The sequence below is a fragment of the Mus caroli genome, unplaced genomic scaffold, assembly GCF_978045245.1.
Source record: "Mus caroli unplaced genomic scaffold, Mus_caroli_1 scaffold_8, whole genome shotgun sequence".
NCBI classification, from domain to species: Eukaryota; Metazoa; Chordata; class Mammalia; order Rodentia; family Muridae; genus Mus; species Mus caroli.
The window spans coordinates 82,687,722-82,705,980 of record NW_028227263.1 but is presented as its reverse complement, the minus strand read 5'-3'; the positions used below and the strand labels follow the sequence as shown (position 1 = coordinate 82,705,980).

General features: G+C 43.0%; 1 protein-coding gene across 1 annotated transcript in view; it reads left to right on the top strand.

Moving 5' to 3' along the window:
- The window catches only part of Trpm1 (transient receptor potential cation channel subfamily M member 1), a 75,748-nt gene that overhangs the window by 45,762 nt on the left and 11,727 nt on the right, over nt 1-18,259 (top strand). The window contains exons 18-22 of the mRNA XM_085840895.1: nt 1,180-1,431; nt 4,175-4,349; nt 6,699-6,843; nt 8,144-8,346; nt 8,971-9,103. Coding sequence (XP_085697021.1) covers nt 1,180-1,431; nt 4,175-4,349; nt 6,699-6,843; nt 8,144-8,346; nt 8,971-9,103 — 908 coding nt within the window. The remainder of the gene's footprint in view (nt 1-1,179; nt 1,432-4,174; nt 4,350-6,698; nt 6,844-8,143; nt 8,347-8,970; nt 9,104-18,259) is intronic.

Here is an 18,259-nt window from a genome sequence, read left to right as displayed (position 1 = left end):
TTGAGCTCATCCAGTAGAGTAAGTATGATGTCTGTCGCTGGTCAAATGACAGCTGAGCAATCAAGAGTGCTGGGAATTCCCTCTCTACCCCACCCTCTTGCATGACTCCTATTGCTTCTCTGGCTCGGTTCCATTAGATTTCTGTGGCTGTTACAATCCAGGACTTCCCAGGGGGCCTGGATTACCATTATATAATGTGTACGATGCAGAGGTGAGGAGACACACATGTAGGAGTCAGAGGACGATTTTGAGAATCCATTTTTGTCTCTCTACCTTTACGTGGGTTTCAGGCAACCAAACTCAGGTCACCAGGCTTGTATGACAAGTGTTTTACCCACTGACCCAACTTGCTATCCCTCCATAAGATCTGGATCCTGTGAATAGTTACAGGAGAGTCAGGGAAGCTGTTGGCCAGTACACATGGCTTGCTGAGACATTGAGCCCTTCTGTGTTAGTTGATAGTCAGCCAACACTCCACTGTCCCTGGAATCCCAGGATCTCTCCATGATTTCCAAAGCTGAAGGGGTACCCTGGCATTGCTGCTTTGTACCCTGTATGCCTCTGCTGTGTCTGCCATGACTTTATATGCATGACTCTGCATACTGCTGGCTGAATAGTTTCCACTTTATTCTGTGTGGAAGTGTCCTGTTAGTCAGCGGTGACCCAGAAAAAGGATATCTCAAACAGGAGGGAAAATCTGGTTCAACTTTCCCTGACTTCTCATGTCTAACTTGAGAAGGAATTTTGGCAAGCCCATGCTTCCCAGTCCCATCCAGCCATCCTCTGCCAGGTGGGTCATCCCTCTGTGGTGACAGAGAACTTGTCCCTGCTCTAGAGTTGTCCTTCTGTAGAGTTCTGGAATGTGAGCCAACAGGCATGAGTCCAGATAATTAAAAAGGGAATCAAAAGGCAGCTGCTCTAATTACAGCCAGAAGGAGACAATTTGGAAGGCATTTCCTGAGTCTATGAAACCCCTGCATCTAAGAACACAGAGGATTCTGTGGAATTTCCCCCTCTAGATATACCCTCTGCCAGAAAAATTCATGTGCAGAATTCTTCAGCCACAAAGGCCCCGGGTGCCCTGACTGTCCTGGCACTCTTATCTTTCCAAGAATCTAATGATGATAAGGTTTCTAATAGTACCCTCTCAGCTTACTGCTCTTTGGGGTTTACTTGTAGATCCTCATGTCGGAACCAGGCAAACTCAGCCAGAAAATCAAAGTGTGGCTCCAGGAGTACTGGAACATCACAGACCTCGTGGCCATCTCCATGTTCATGGTTGGGGCCATCCTTCGTCTCCAGAGTCAGCCGTACATGGGCTATGGCCGGGTCATCTACTGTGTGGATATCATCCTCTGGTACATCCGAGTGTTAGACATCTTTGGTGTCAACAAATATCTTGGTCCCTATGTGATGATGATTGGAAAGATGGTTAGTAACAATTCCCCATGATTAACCAGACAACTTGGCATTAGAGCACCAAGCTAAGCTAGGGTGTGGCTTCCTTTGATTTCGTTTCAGTCTTTCCTTTGCAGCTGGCTTAACACATGCAATTGTCCTGCATGCTGACATCTTCATAAACTCCAACAGGAAGGCATGGGTTGCACATTTCCTATACATGCCCTTACATAGACATTTATCTCTTACTGTGCACCAGGGACTTGATACATGGCATCTTCCTTCTTCCATGTCATATATAAACTTAGTATGATAACTGCATTTATCAAATTTGTTCTGATTCGATACTGATTATATTTCAATAGTAAGAGAAAAGAAAACATCCTTTGCTTTTCTAAGAATCTGCTTTGCAGTCCCAGGACATCAGAGAGCCTAAGTTCTTAGAAGTAGTCGGAGTTCAGAAGCAGGTAGCTGGGGAGTGACTAAGAACACTGGCTGTTCTTCCAGAAGACCTGGGATCTATTCCCAGCAGCCACATGGTGGCTAACAACCATCTGTAATTCCAGTACCAGGAATCAAACACCATCTTCTCGCTTCTGAGTGCACTATATACACGTTGCATAGACATACATGCAGGCAAAGCACACATACACATAAGATAAAATAGTTTTAAATTTAAAAAATATTTCGGCGACAGTTGTATCTAGATATACTTGTTCTGCATCTTGGAAGCTAGAACCATCACAGAAATGATTCACACTGGGATCTGGATTTCATGTTTTAAGAAGTTGCATCCACTTTAGAAAGCTTTCATAGTAAAATTCAGATTGATAACTCCCTAGCCTTTGGCAGAAGTCGGTGACAGTGAGACCTAAGGCTTGCCCCTACCTGTGTTTGGTTCTCATGCTCTACCCTGGGTGGCTATGTTCTTTGGGTGATTAGCATGAGAAAAATCCATGATGACACTTACTTCAAAACAGGCCACAGAATGTGAGACTGCTCACAAACCAGCAAGTTATTCCTGACTACTAACATGGATTGTGTTAGGACTAGTCCCAGAATAAAAAGCCATCTTCTAAGTTATATAACAATCAACTAATGGAATAATAGAATAATAATTATTAACTTAATAGAGCCAGTGGGTTTGAGCTACAGGACATATGGTTTAGTTAATTCCAGTAAGGACTCATACTTATATACTTATACTTAAGAGGTGTTCAAAATTAAGGATTACAGGATCTAGAGAGATGGCTAAATGGTTAAGGGCATTGGCTTCCAGAGACTCTGAGTTCATTTGAAACCAAACCACCTCATGTTGGCCCACAACTATCGGCAACTCCAGTCCCAAGTGATCTGACACCTTCCATTGGCACTGCATGTGTGTGGTGCAGACAGACTTGTAGGCAAAGCACCCATATACATAGAAAAGTGGTTTTGTTTAAATTGGGAGTTATAGTAGTTTAGCACTGGCAATGCAGCTCAGTGTACCTGCCTAGCAACATATGGTTCAATCCATAGCACCACATAAAAAGGAGGAAATGGTATTTATACCAGCTTAGCACCCGGAGCACTCAGCATTCACGTGTCCTCACAATTCTTCATGTCTTTACTTCCAAGATGGATTCTCTTTTGCTGTTGTTCCTAAAACCTCCCATGTTTTCTGATATGAGTCATTCCTTCCTCTATTTCCTTGTCATCTGTAAAACAGGGTCTTTGCTAGCCCTGGCTGGCCTGGCAATCATTATGTAGACCAAAGTGGCCTCAAATTCACAAACCACCCCCGCCCCCACCTCTGTCTTCAAGTGTTGGTGTGCCACCACGGCCAGCCCCTTCTCCATTTGCAGTTATAATTACCAGAAGAGCAGCTGTGTATGGGTGTGCCTTGTGGCTTTTTGTCACCATAAATAAAATACAACTTACAAAAGAAATTGTATATTACAGCTCACAGGCATGGTTGGCTGAGCCTGTCACTCTGAGTGTGTGTCAAAGGAGTCACAGTGCATGTTAGAGCAAGCATGCTTACAGAGTAAGCCTAGGAGAAGAGAGAGAGGGAGGTAATGAAGTCCAACCCTCATCCTGAGGCCTTAAAGACCTCACAAAAGTCAGGCGTGGTGGCGCATGCCTTTAATCCCAGCACTCAGGAGGCAGAGGCAGGTGGATTTCTGAGTTCGAGGACAGCCTGGTCTACAAAGTGAGTTCCAGGACAGCCAGGGCTATATAGAGAAACCCTGTCTTGAAAAAACAAAAAAACAAAAAACAAAAACAACAACAATAACAACAACAACAACCCCCCCCCCACACACACACACACACCTCTCAATGGTCTCAGCTCCATCCTGGGGATCAATAGTGCCAGCTTAAAAACTAACCCTGTAACACATGGCCTTTAGTGTTGGCTATTCTAGATACAAACTCAAGAGCATAATTCAAAATTGTGAGAGGCATTCTAGAACCAAACTAGAGTAATGAACAGCAATAAAGAAAAGAAAAGAAAAGAAAAGAAAAGAAAAGAAAAGAAAAGAAAAGAAAAGAAAAGAGAGAAGAGAAAAGAAAAGCAATAAGGATCCCGTGCAGATGAAGGCAACAGGGTTCTGGAATAACAAATGGAAAAAGCAAATGCTTTATAAAGGACATAAAGAGCCAGTGGATGAGAAGGGAAGAGGGGAAAACTTGCTTCATCATAACTAAAGTTACACCTTTGGGGAGCACAATAGCATGAGCCAGTGTGAACGTGGTCCAGAAGTCGAACCGTGAAAACCGTGTTCTTCCCGTGCAGATGATTGACATGCTCTACTTTGTGGTCATTATGCTGGTTGTGCTGATGAGTTTTGGAGTGGCTCGGCAAGCCATCTTGCATCCGGAGGAGAAGCCTTCCTGGAAACTGGCCCGAAACATCTTCTACATGCCGTACTGGATGATCTACGGAGAGGTGTTTGCAGACCAGATAGACCGTAAGACTAGAATTCATAGTAAGACTCTCTTCCCTGCTTCCAGGACAGATGATCAGTTCCAAATTAATAGAAGAGTGCTCATTAATTTGGAAGTAAAGTAATGTTTTTATTTCGCCATAGGCATTTGATGGTTTTATGAAGAAATAAGTACAGACTGAAGTATAGATTTTGAAGTATCAGCTATTTTTTTTTCTAAAACCCACTCTCTAGAGTTCTGAGTCTCACTTCCCTTGAGCTGTTGGCTGTGATATCACATGATGTAGCCCTAGATATTACATTCATTAACTCACAACAACTCTAGTTACTTGTACAGGGCCCACACCAGACCAGGACTATCAATAAGTCAAGGAAATGGGATGGGTTCACAGGCCTCTACCCTTTACCTCTGATCTATTGGCTATCACTATCAATAGACTCTGGGAAAGGGGAAGAATCACTGTCTTTAGTTGTGTGTCCTCTGCTGAGCTCACCAGACTCCAAAGACTAGCGCAAAACTCACGGGCATACAGGTGGTCCTGATTAATCGAAGTGGGTCACAAAACAAATGACTAGTTATAAATAGGAGAGAGACATTTGTGGGGGTGGGTGGGGAGGTTGACAGGGGAGATAGAAAGGTGGGGATGTAAGTGGTCGGTATACATTGTATACATGTGAGAAGTTGTCTAAAATGAATTTAATTAAATATATATTTCAAGCAAGCAAACAGAAGGTTCTGGACTATAGACTGTAAGATTTTTATTGCTCGTGTTTTTAATTATACTGGTTAATGAGAGATGATAAAGGGATAAACAAAAGACTATACTTTTTTCCAGTAACGCCATTAAATGCAGGTTTTTAGTTCCACATCTGGCTGCTTCGCTGTCCCTTGGTATCCATTTGTGCTGATGAGGTTTTCACGGTAGGATTCAGGGAGTGCTTGGTTGTTCAACTCAAAAGTTAAAAGGATCATCTGCCAGCAACACTGTGTCTTTCCAGTACTTTAGCTCAAGCTGTGGCTCACAGACATATGACTAGGTAAATACTCATGACATCCATTTCTCAGAATTAATGATGGGCACTTTTATTCTAAGCAGATCACTGCTTCCCAGCATCAGCGTGTAACTCTCAGGCTTGAGTCTTTGTATCTCTTAGCAACAAATCAGTGCTAGTGCTGGTAGATTGTTTCATGTTCCTCTCAACCATCATCTTGTTTTCTTTCCCTCCCTCCTGGGACGACTGAAACACAACACACACTCCTCGTATCCAATGATCATCTAGTCTACGCCATGGAAATCAACCGTAAGTTCACATGGAATTGGTGGGATTACTTTGAGAAGTGTTTCATTAAATAACCTTTTCTCTCAGCTGATCACTGATCCTCTAATCCTATTTTAAAACATGTCTTCAGTTTTCTCAGGCCAATAGACTTCAAATAAAAGTAAGCAGACTATAAGTTCCACATTGGGATTATCCAATTTCCCTATTTTGGGAAATAGGTCTCTTAAGTGAACAGATTCAAACATGACTCCACAGTTGATCTGAGAGGGTGGCAGATACCCTCTACCCCATATCTGAACCAAAGTGTTTTCAGACTTAATGCACAATGCAGCTAAGAGAATAACAAGAAGACAGTGTCAGCTAATGGCAAACAGTTAGAAGACAGCAGGCTTCTAACAGACAACACAAGAAGATACAATAAAGGTAAATGAGACAGTTTAATCATTGAGAACTTGGATATAATTGGGGTGTGGCTCAATTGTAGAATGTCTGTCTAGCTGTGCAAGCCCCTGTATTTATTTTTCTGGCACTACCAAACAAACAAAGCTTCTAAATGAGGTTGGGGGTGAGTGAGAAAATGGAAATTACCTGCAAATACAACAAGCTCACTATCACTATCTCAGAGTGGAAATATGTTTTATTACCTTCTTCATATGATTTGATATTTTTGCTTAGAATGTTACTGCTTATGAAACACAGAAGTCAAAATACGTCAAGTAACTGTAATCCTAGCACATGAGAGGCTGAGGCAGGAGGATTTAAAGTTAGAGACCAGCCTGGGCTACATAATAAAATATATCTCAGAGTAACTAGGGCTGGGGAGATGGCTCAATGGGTAAAGTACTTGCCGTGAAAGTACAAGGCCCCAGGTTCTAGTCTCTAGAACCCATGTAAAAACGTCAAGTGCAGCAGCACATACTTAACAGGAAGGTCCCTGGGGCTTGCTGCTCTGGCCTCCACATACAGATACATACATGTGCATGTACTATCATCTATGTATCACTCCAAAAGAAATGGGTAATTTAAAGCACATATGATAGATATTTGTCCTTTTGTTACAAAGAAGTTCCCCTTCCCCCGCATTTTTTTCAGCTCCTTGTGGTGAGAATCTCTACGATGAGGAAGGCAAGAGGCTCCCTCCCTGCATCCCTGGTGCCTGGCTCACACCTGCCCTCATGGCCTGTTATCTCCTGGTGGCCAATATCCTGCTGGTCAACCTACTGATTGCTGTTTTCAAGTACGTATCATGACAGAGCATGACAGAGGCCTCATGGCTGTTGTCCACTGCTCTACAGATCTCTAATTCAGGTTATGGTGATACCTGCATATATGTACAGAGAAGTTTACTAAAGCTTTTAAAGGGACAGGGGTTTTGTGCAGTCCTTTTTTTTTTTTCCCCAACTTTAATCAGTCTGGCTGTAGTCATAAATCAAGTGTCCACACTCAGATACATTTAAATTTACTCTCAGTTAGTATTTTAACACTGAAGGGAACATTTTAATCTAATGGAAATATTTTCATAGGCAGAAGTCTCCTGAGATAGAGAAGTCTTGAAGAAGGTGTGCTTTTCATTCACTGCCAGACACACACAAAACCACTAACTCCACAAGCTGTGATTATTTTATACACAAAATAGCAAATCTTATTAGGCAAAGTGGCTTAAATTACCAAGTCCAGCTTTTTATAGAACTGCCCATTTGATAGCCACCAAGGATGGTGACAATACTTGATACACGTTGAAAAATATATTTTTTACATTCTAAGACAGATCTGGGTAGTAGAAGCAAGGTGATCAAGGTGTTCAAACTCACCCTCACCACAGAGCAGGTTTACGCCCAGCTTGGACTACTGGAGTCCCAGGCTCAAAAAAAGTAAATAAAATAAAATAAAATAAAATAAAATAAAATAAAAGGAAGGTAGGAAGAAAAACTAAATATCTGCTAAACTTAAAAATATGGAAGAAATTTCCCCTAGAATTGTAGTCATGTCATATAACAAGACAAGGCATTGTAGAGAACGGGCCCCAGCTGCAGCTTGAGAAAGGAGACTGCCATGGTCTCTAGACAATAATGGGCTTTCTTAAAGCCCTGGGGCTAGCAGACAATGCAGTCACATGCTGACTGGTTCCTGCTGGAAGCTAAATATGACAAAGATCACACTTACCCATATCCAAAATAATGTGCGTTCCAGTCAGATAAGTTCAGTAATTAATCGCCAGCTCATCTACAATGTACAAATTCTTTGATTTGAATCAAATGTTTTAACTCTTCAAAGCACCTTTCCATATGTGGACTAGCATGCTGAGGAGACTTCTGTGTGGGTTTTTAAGAAAACAGTGTACACCAAAAGCCAACAAGCATGTGTCTTTGAGCATAGATAATCCACACTGGGATAGCTCAAACAATCAGGTGACCAAGGAATCAGCCTCAGCAGATTATACCAAGTCTATCTCATGATGTATTTTCACTTAAACCCAAGTAACCAATGATCCTGAAATCACAAGAGAAAGTAACTGTAACGATGTCTTCCTTTTAAAGCAATACCTTCTTTGAAGTCAAGTCAATATCCAATCAAGTGTGGAAGTTCCAGCGATACCAACTGATCATGACATTTCACGACAGGCCGGTCCTGCCCCCGCCAATGATCATCTTAAGCCACATCTATATCATCATTATGCGTCTCAGCGGTCGCTGCAGAAAAAAGAGAGAGGGGGACCAGGAGGAGCGGGACCGTGGGTTGAGTACGTTGGCGACTCTTCATTTCTATTTGTGGGCTAATTTAAAAAACAAAAGACACTTCCATAGCAACCTCAGCAAAATATTGAGGTGTGTGAAAAGCATAATATCCAACTGCTGAATGCTTTAAAATGTTTCTTGGGTTTTTGTGTATTCCAGCTTTGCTCACTTATATTGTAATCAGTAATGGTAAAACCAAATCATGGAAGCCAGAGACTGAAATTCTCAAAAGCCTTTCTTCTATATATACTTCCATATGCTTTGACACCCCCTTTAAATGTATTAATATATTCCATCTAAAACGGGTGAGAGAAGAAGCTATATAAGCTTGGCTGCTTGTACAATAACATGCAAAACGTTTTTCTGGGAAAGCTTTTTGATTTCCAAGCAGACAGATGTAATTCACTTTGTCTTTCTATTTTAAATGTGACCCTTTTTGCTCCAGTCTTGGGGGGTGATGGAGAGACGGGGGCGGGGTTTAACAACTACTTGATCAGGAAACTACCTACCTACCCCTGGTGTAGAATTAAAGCCTAATCAATGTCAGGGTATAAAATTCTCAATGGCACAGCTAAACCGATCCTTCTCGAGTGGTTCCTGACGTGCCCCACGGTTTTTCTCCTACACAGAGTTGTTCCTCAGCGACGAAGAACTGAAAAAACTGCATGAGTTTGAGGAGCAGTGCGTGCAGGAGCACTTCCGGGAAAAGGAGGATGAGCAGCAGTCGTCCAGCGACGAGCGCATCCGGGTCACAAGCGAGAGGTACGCCAGGCTCTGCACCCCACTCTGCGCAGGGTGTTGAAATTCATTTTAAATCACATGTAGTTGCTCAGAGTTCTTCCGCCTTTTCAAACTGTGTTTTAAAGACTCACTTCTCCCACTTGTGTAATCGTGACGCACATTGTACATAAAAGTGAAAAATATCATTTGTTTCAAATAGGCAGGAAAAAAAACCCATACTTCCTTCAGTGGGATGTTTACCTCAAATCCTATGTCAGCTACAGGAAGCCATCATTTTCCAGCTTCTAGTGTGGTGTTGCTTTTGCCAAGCCAGTGACCCACTGGGGACTGAGCTCCTCACCCTGCCTGTGTGCATATTTCCTTGCTGCTGCAGTGACAACCAGAACAAAAATAGACTCCCACCTCTGGAATGGCATGAGAGTGAGATCTGGAAGGGCTGGGGCAAGGAGGAGGTGTGTGCTTCCTATAAGTCTCTGAATTGGGCAGGAGCTGTTCTGCAGACAGAGAAATCAGCATAATAGTGCTTAACCATGGATGGATTGATGGGTGGATGGATGGATGGATGGATGGATGGATGGATGGATGGATGGATGGATGGGTGGATGGATGGGTGGATGGGTGGGTGGGTGGATGGATGGATGGATGGGTGGGTGGATGGATGGATGGATGGATGGGTGGATGGATGGATGGATGGGTGGATGGATGGATGGATGGGTGGATGGATGGATGGACAGACAGACAGATGGACACATAAATCATTGAAGGGAAGTCAAGGAAGAACAGAAAGCTAGTAGTGTACCAGTCTGATATATTTCTGTACCCTACACTGGGAATAAATAGCCAGCAAAGAAAAGGTAGGCAGCAACAATGAACTCTTTTTATCTATATTTTTTTGAAATCAGCATTGATACAACCCTTTATTGCTTAAGAAAAAAACAATGTAAGCTTTTCCAGATCTTGCTAGTATGTTGTTCACGAGTGTTTAACTAACAGTGTGGGTAGAAACAGATGCAGGAGACATGCCTGGGTGGGGGGCAGGCTCATCCTTATATCCTTGAGCACTTAGAAATAGTTTCCTGATAGAGATGCCAATGTATACTGAGAAGTATAAACATGATAGGATTTGAAACAGGTTCCTCAGCTAAACTTGACCAACAAGAGCCCAAATAAGCTACTGAACTCACAGATACATCTCCAGCCCTCCCCTCAGAGTATGTGAGGCTATTGATTCTACCCCAGCCCACAGGACTAGATACGCCTCTGACATCAGTCTCTGACCCCTCCTGGTCCCCATCACTTTGTAATTCAACTGAGTCCAGACAGCTAAACGGAAAGGTTTCCTGCATCAACATTTAACCTTAATAAAATACATTTTTAATAAGGCTTTGAAATACTCAATTGATGGTTTTACAGTAGTTGCTAAGCTTCCAAATTATTATTATTTCTTCATATGTAGTAAAAATTTTCCGTTTAGACGTTAGACATTAACTTAATTGTAATTGTCAGTCCTTCACAATGGAGATTGTGTTTGGTTTTGTTCTGCCTCTCTTCCATCTCCCTTCCCCTAGCATTGTTTGGATTTTTATCATTCTTGGACCAATGATTCATGAATGTAGTTATCAGTGCACTACCAAATTGCATTTTTCTCTTGGGGCTCTGTACAGACGTAATAGGTAAGAAAGCGCAGGGCAATACAAACACACCACTTCCTGTTTTCTTGGCTGAGGCCCCCACAGGAGAAGGGAACATATTCCTGCCCCTCAGCTTCCTTTTGTTGCTCTTTGCCAAGGCTGACTCACAGGTGAACGCTCTAGGCGAGAGGAGGAGCAGTCATCCCAGTAACCAGACCACCAGAGGAGCAGGTGATACGGAGGAAGGGAAAGGATGCTTCTTGTCTGTACCTAACTTGGGGCACTTGTGGTTTCTTTTAAAACAGACATTCGTGTATTTGGAAATTTCTGCTAATTCTTCCACCTCTTTAATTTACTCGATCAATTCATTTCTGGACCATACTTGGCATTTGATGACTGCTCTTTCTCTCAGTGGTATCTGCGTCTTCCATCAGGTGTGGGTTCGGGTCTGGTCTGCTGAGGCATGGATCAGACCTTCTCTGTTGCCCAAGTACCTTTGCAACACACACCAGGGAATCTCAGTGCTTTTCTCCTAATGTGCTCACACAGAGCTTTGCACGTTAGGTACGTCCCTCCACACAGGGTCGGCTGATCATGTCAGCGTGGGGACTCAACTCATGGCTTCCTCCTGATTCTGGGAAATGAACATTAAGTTCTAACACTTTTGTTATCAAATGTCAATATTTTGTAACACCCAGCGTTTAGTCCCTCAGAAAGCGATTTACGGTATGACTCAGTGTTAGATAACATAGCCCTGAGTTGAAGCAGAGGGTTCAACCCAAAGCACCAACAACTTGCATGTCATCTCTCATAGTTCCCTCAAATACAGGCAATGTCTCTGGGGCACAAGGTTCCATAAATGGCACCATCATGAAGCTGCTTCGACAAGGCAGAAACTGAATGTCACCATGATTCCATATTCCTTACTTTACACTTCTTTGGCTTCTTCAAAGCACCTTTGTCTTTCTGTCACAGGGGCTCTGCCCATGCCAATCCTTCTGTCTGGTCTACCTACACTACCTTCCCTACGCATCCTTTGAATCTCTGCTCAAAGCCAATGCCATATGAAAAAGTTTCCCGACCACTAAACACAGTTCACTGGCTCAAGGCCATTGAACCTTAAGATGCAGTCAGCATGTCTGGATTTTACCCACCAAGATAATTCCACAAAGTATGAACAGAGTTTGATGAATGAATGAATGAATGAATGTTTATATCTTCTGACTTAACTACAAATCTCTAATCCATTCTCAGTCAGTTCATTTGAGGCAGGTGATGAGACTCAACGTTGCTCCCTCCTGGCTCAATTTTTCTTGGTTTTGACTAATCAAACTAATAATGGCAGACTCTGATGCCCCAGAACTTTCTATACTAGAGGTTTGGGCTTTGTGTGTTTGTTTTTAATTTTCACAGGCTTGTGCATGAATCTAGTTATAGGGCCTTCTCTTTACTCATTTTATGTCTTCTGATACTTCAAAATATACAGGACATAATGCAGCTCAGGGAGTATACATTTAGATGTAGTTGGTCCTGTAAGAAAGATGCTACTAAATGGTCCAAACCATTAATAGCAGGTAGGTTCTAATTCTTCTGAGCCCTGTTAAGAGGTTGTCTGTCAGATTTGTGTATCTGAGTTAAGGTTTGGGATTCCTGAAGACTTGGTGGTTACTATTAAAAATGGGAAAAGCAAAGGACCATACAATGCACAGCTCCCAGAACATTTGGTATCAGCTGGGCATGGTGGCACATTCCTGTAATCCCAGCACTTGGGAACTAAAGCAGAAGGATCAGTAGTCTGAAGTTATTCTGAGGTTTGTAGTGAGTTCCAGAGCAGCCTAAAATATATACCAAAAGAACAGGAAGGGAGGAATGGGAGGAAGAGGAGGAAGGGAAGGGGAAAATGGAGGGGAGAGGGGGAAGGAAGATAGGGAGGAGGAATGCTCAGTATTAGCAACACCAAAACAAGGGATATTGTTAGCAAGCATTGTCTCTTTCCACAAACAGCAACAGCAAACAGCCAAGACTTGGGAACACAAGACTGTAATAATGTCCACCAGCAGAACCAAGTCAGAACTTGTCAACTTGAGCATTTCATCTTCATGCGCATTACTTATGTTCCCTGCTGCTGTGATAAAATCCCTGATAAAAGCAGCTTAAGGATAGAAGGGTTTATTTCGGCTGATAATCTGATGCTGACTGTGGTGAGAAAGCCTGGCAGCAGGAACATGAAGCTGTCCATCCCCCTGCATCCTCAGTGAAGAAGCTGAGAGATGACTGCTCAGCTCACTTCCTTTAGTCCATTACTCAGTCTGAGACCTCAGTTAATAAACAATGCCATCTGCCTTGAGGGTAGGTCTCCCGACTCACCTAACCTTCTGTACAAACACCCTCATATACACACAGGGCTATGTCTCCTAGTTGATTCAAATCTAGTTGAATTGAAAATGAGACCACCCATCACTTCCTACCTGATGACCAGTTGGCAATTGGAATGGTTGGCAATTGCTGTATCAACATCTCCCCAAGTCTTCTGCAAGTCTAGCATTGAATACTTGGGTCTCTTCATGTCCTGCCCCTCTGCAATGGGTCCACAGGGCCAACTGGGTTGGAAAGAATATTTTCTGAAAAGACCTTATCAGAGATTTAACTTCTATTTTTCAAAAATCAAAAATTATGTTATCAAAAGTGTTTACCCTTTCAATGTAGCTTCAAGGAAGTCTAGCACCAAAATTAATATTTAATTACAATAAATACCTTAGTCTCAGTTTTAGAATATGTGATATATTTCTTTTTCTTTCCCCTTAACAATTTTGTTCTGCTGCCATTTATATTGCTTTGTTTTGTTGGTTTGGCTGTGTAGCCCACTCTGATCTCAAATTCAATATCTTCCTGCCTCAGCCTTCAAGTGGAGCACTAGCAGAAATTTTATTATGTTTATCTCAAAACATGAGGGCCAGAGTTTGCAAGTTACACATTTTGAATGCAACTGGTCCTGTACCTAGAGAACAAGTCAAAATTATATCCATAGATTCTGCTCAGTTGGAATTTTTGTCAGATTCATGGATCTGGGTTAAATCCTCCAGCAGACCTGACAGGAAATCAATAGTCCATGGCCTTGAGATGTTATTGGCCTCCTCTTGGCATGTGACTAGGAAGAGAAGGCACTGGTAATAGAGGTCTCAATGAGAAGGAGGCATGATGATAACTAGACAAAGAACTGAGATGTTAGTCTTACAAAGAAAGATGTAGAGAACATAAAAAGACAAAACACATAGTGGTGAGAGAGACATTTGGGACAGATCCTGGCTGGTTGCTTTCATCGTGTAAATGAATGGGAATTTGAAGGCTGTTTGAACAGAAAGGGGAATGGATTAAACGCTGGAGCTTTGAGGGCTCACTGAATGACATTCTCCTCATCTGCCTTTGAGAGCCTGTTTTAGTTACAGTTTCTATTGCTGTGGTAAAATACCTTGACCAGAAGCAGTCGGGAGGAACTATTTGGCTTACATATCTTGGATCATAATCCCTTAATGAAAGCCAAAGCTAAAGCAGGAACTCAAAGCAGGAATCTGGAAGCAGGAACTGAAACAAAAGCCAACAAGGAACGCTGCTAACTGGCTTGCTCATCCAGCTTTCTCATATCATCCATGACTGCTTCGGGGTGGTACAGCACCCAGTGAGCTGGACCCACCCACATCCATCATCAATCAAGAAAACGGCTTCCTACATGCAAATCTTATCAATCACATGAGGCATTTTCTTAGTTGAGAGTCCTCTTCCAAAGTGATTATAACTTTTTTCATGTTGACATAAAACTAACCAACACAGAGCCAATTGAGAGAGAGACACACACAGACATTAAGCAAATAGATATAGAAAGATCAACTTCATCAGCAATGGAGTTGTACTGGATGGTGTGGCTCAGTGCTTGCCAAATACTTCCAGGGTTAGGCATGCCAGCTCAGTCACAGGCAGCAGTCATTGCCTGTGGCACCTGCTCACTGCACCATCAGCAGCCCCACCAAGCTTTTACAGGACAAGACAATAGAAAACCACTTTCCTTGCAGGCATCTGACTCGCAAAGAATGAAGGAAAACTGGGTGGATGGCAGGATTTCAACCTCCAACCAGAAAGCCATTCCTCCTGAAGAAGTAAAGGCCACAAGAAAGGCAGGAGCATTAACGAGAAGACTAGGAACATAAGGGGAAAAAAAAAGTCAAGAATCAGGGCCATGGACAACCACCCACATGAATGCTAAAGTGGCCGTGAATCCAGTAGAGGTGATTCTAGTGGCACAAGCTTAGTTTCAGGAAAAAAGTATACACGGAACGGTTGTGGCCATGGAATTGTTTGACAGAGTAATTAAGATGCAGCCATAACAAGACAGCATGGCATTGTACTGGGCCATGTCGGTGTACCTCCCATGGCCTTCATCAGTGACATCCTGTCTCGGTTTGGGTTTTTCTTGCTGTGACAAAACACCATGACCAAAGCAAGTTAAGGAGGAAAGGGGTCATTTGGCCATATAACTGTTCATTGTGAAGAAAGTCTGGACAGGAACTCAAACAATGTTGGAACCTGGAGGCAAGAGCTGATGCAGAGGCAATCGAGGGATGCTGCTTACTGGCTTGCTCCCCATGGCTTGCTCAGTCTGCTTTCTTATAGAAACCTGGACCACCAGCCTAGGGATGGTATCACCCACAATAGTCTTGGCCCTCCCCCATCAGTCACTAGTGTAGAAAATGCCCTACATCTGGATCTTATGGAGGCATTTTCTCCACTGAGGCTCCCTCTTTTCAGATGACTCTAGCTTGTGTCAAGTTGACATAAAACTAGCCAGCACACCCCCTAGAGCTCAAAGATAAGGATGCACAGAGCATGGAGGAGCAAGAGGAGCTCTGCTCCCCAGAACTGACAGCAGGGATACCATAACAATGATAATGTCACCACTGGCAGCATAAACACACTTGCTTGCCTTCTGGCACCATTTACCTTCGCCAGGCTCTGCAGCCCTGGTCATGATAGATGAGGGGTGAGGCACGAGGAATGTAAACGGGAGAAGCCAGGATGCAAATTGACTCCACTCAGCAACCGACCCCAGGGTCTGGCCCACACAGAAAGTGCCAGGAGAGCTAGCGATTCAGATGCCTAGAATTCTAGGAGCCCGGAAGACTTCAGGAACAGCCAGTGGTAGAATATAAGTGAGGAACACAGCTAGCATCCCAGAGAGCCTAATACCCCTTTAGCAACTGCTCAGTGTATCGTGGATGACACAGAAGGAGGAAGATGAGAGATTTAAGGCTAGAGCTCCATTCCGTCACGATTAGTCTTCATTCAGCCTTTCGTGTATAAAATCTCTACAAGTCAGGACAAGGTGCTCCCCTGGGTGTTCTGCCTGTAATTACTCACCTTAAAGACAGCCCCATGAAAGGAAGTAACTGGAAATTAAAACAACCAGATGTAACATTTTAGAGTGGATTAGACAACCTTATGATCTATGGATCTGGAATAAAATTATAGAGTAGAAGCAGTCTTAGAACTCAAGCGTGGAATCCCAGGAGATCTTGAAATATGGGTTTATACAAGAACCAACTGGACCTAACTCTGGCAAGATCGTGTTTTGATATGAATATTTTACTCTGTCATTACAGAAATGTTCTGTGTAATTTAGGAGGTGCCTTGCAGGTAAATTGTGACTGTTCCACATGAAAAAGTGACTGCCCCCCTCCCAATGCATCTTAATAACTGGCTCCACATGCCTAGGTTCTGTCCTTCAAAGAGACACAGAGTTTCATCAGGTGAAGATATAGGCACAACTTACATTAACAGATGAGAGCCTATGAAAAAATCCAGCAGACCTGTACCATGCACAGATAATCCCATCGCAATTACAACAAAAATTCCACATATTGTCCAGAAGTTCTATATTGCTAAATCTAGTACAAGGTTTTGTTCAAGTTCAAGGTTCATGGATATGACACTAAAAACAAAATACGCACTTAGAAATCAGTGTAGAGAGCTGCGAAGATGTGGAAGAGGCTGGCAATGAAACCTAACTCCACACAGTCCTAATCTTTACACCTGCACAGCATCTGCAGTTCACAGGGAACCGGCACATAAACAGTTTCAATCGAGTCTTCCAATACCACTGTGCTGCTGAGGGGACTCTTGGTGGCAGGTGCATGATAAAGGGAAGTTGGGGGGTGTCACTCCATCCCCAACTCTAATAGAATTCCAGAAGTTGGTACTAGGTTAATCAGAAGTAGCCTTGAGATTTTTTTCCCTTTAAAAAATGAAACAAAACAAACAAAAAGAGTGTGTACATGTGTCAATTTCACCCATTAATCTGAAACCCTGGGAATGACATTGCTATTTAGGGTACACCCCTTTAACAGAGAAATCCAAAGTCAGTATACTAACCTCTGAATGGGACAGAGAAATATGAAGGGGTACAGGACACCACAATCATTAAAGTCTAAACTGACCCAGAAGATGCTCCAACATGTAATAAGGACACATGCCCCACTATGTTCATAACAGCCTTATTTATAATAGCCAGAAGTTGGAAAAAACAACCCAGATGTCCTTCAACAGAGGAATGGATACAGAAAATGTGATACATTTGCACAATGGAGTACTACTCAGCTATTAAAAACAATGAATTCATGAAGTTCTTTGGCACATGGATGGAACTAGAAAACATCATCCTGATTGAGGTAACCCAATCACAAAAGAACATACATGATATGCACTCACTGATAAGTGGATATCAGTCCAGAAGTTCAGAATATCCAGGATACAATTCACAAACCACATGAAGCTCAAGAAGAAGGAAGACCACAGAATGGATACTTCAGTTCTTCTTAGAAGGGGGAACAAAATACCCATGAGAGGAGATACAGAGACAAAGTGTGGAGCAGAAAATGAAGGAAAGGCCATCCAGAGACTGCCCCACCTGAGGATCCATCCCATATATGGTTCCCAAACCCCAACACTATTGTAGATGCCAACAAGTGCTTGCTGACAGGAGCCTGATATAGCTGTCTCCTGAGAGGCTCTGCCAGTGCCTGACAATTACAGAAGTGGATGCTCACAGCCATCCATTGGACTGAGCACAGAGTCTCCAATGGAGGAACTAGAGAAAGTACCCAAGGAACTGAAGGTGTTTGGAGCCCCATAGGAGGAACAACAATATGACCCAACTAGTACCCACCCAGAGCTCCCAGGATCTAAACCACCAACCAAAGAGTACACATGGAGGGACTCAAGGCTCCAGCTGCATACGTAGCAGAGGATGGCCTTGTCAGACATCAATGAGAGGAGAGGCCCTTGGTCTTGTGATGGCTCTATGCCAGGGAATGCCAGGACAAGGAAGTGGTGTGGAGAGCCGTGAGCAATCGCCATTACAAGATGGCGCTGGCTTCCGCTGTGCCTAACTAGTAAACAAGTCTTGTACGCAGGTGCGAGAGTGAATTCACGCCAAGTCACTGCCTATCTCGGGGCGTAGTAATGAGGTGATGGGCGAGCAACAAATCAGGTGCTGACA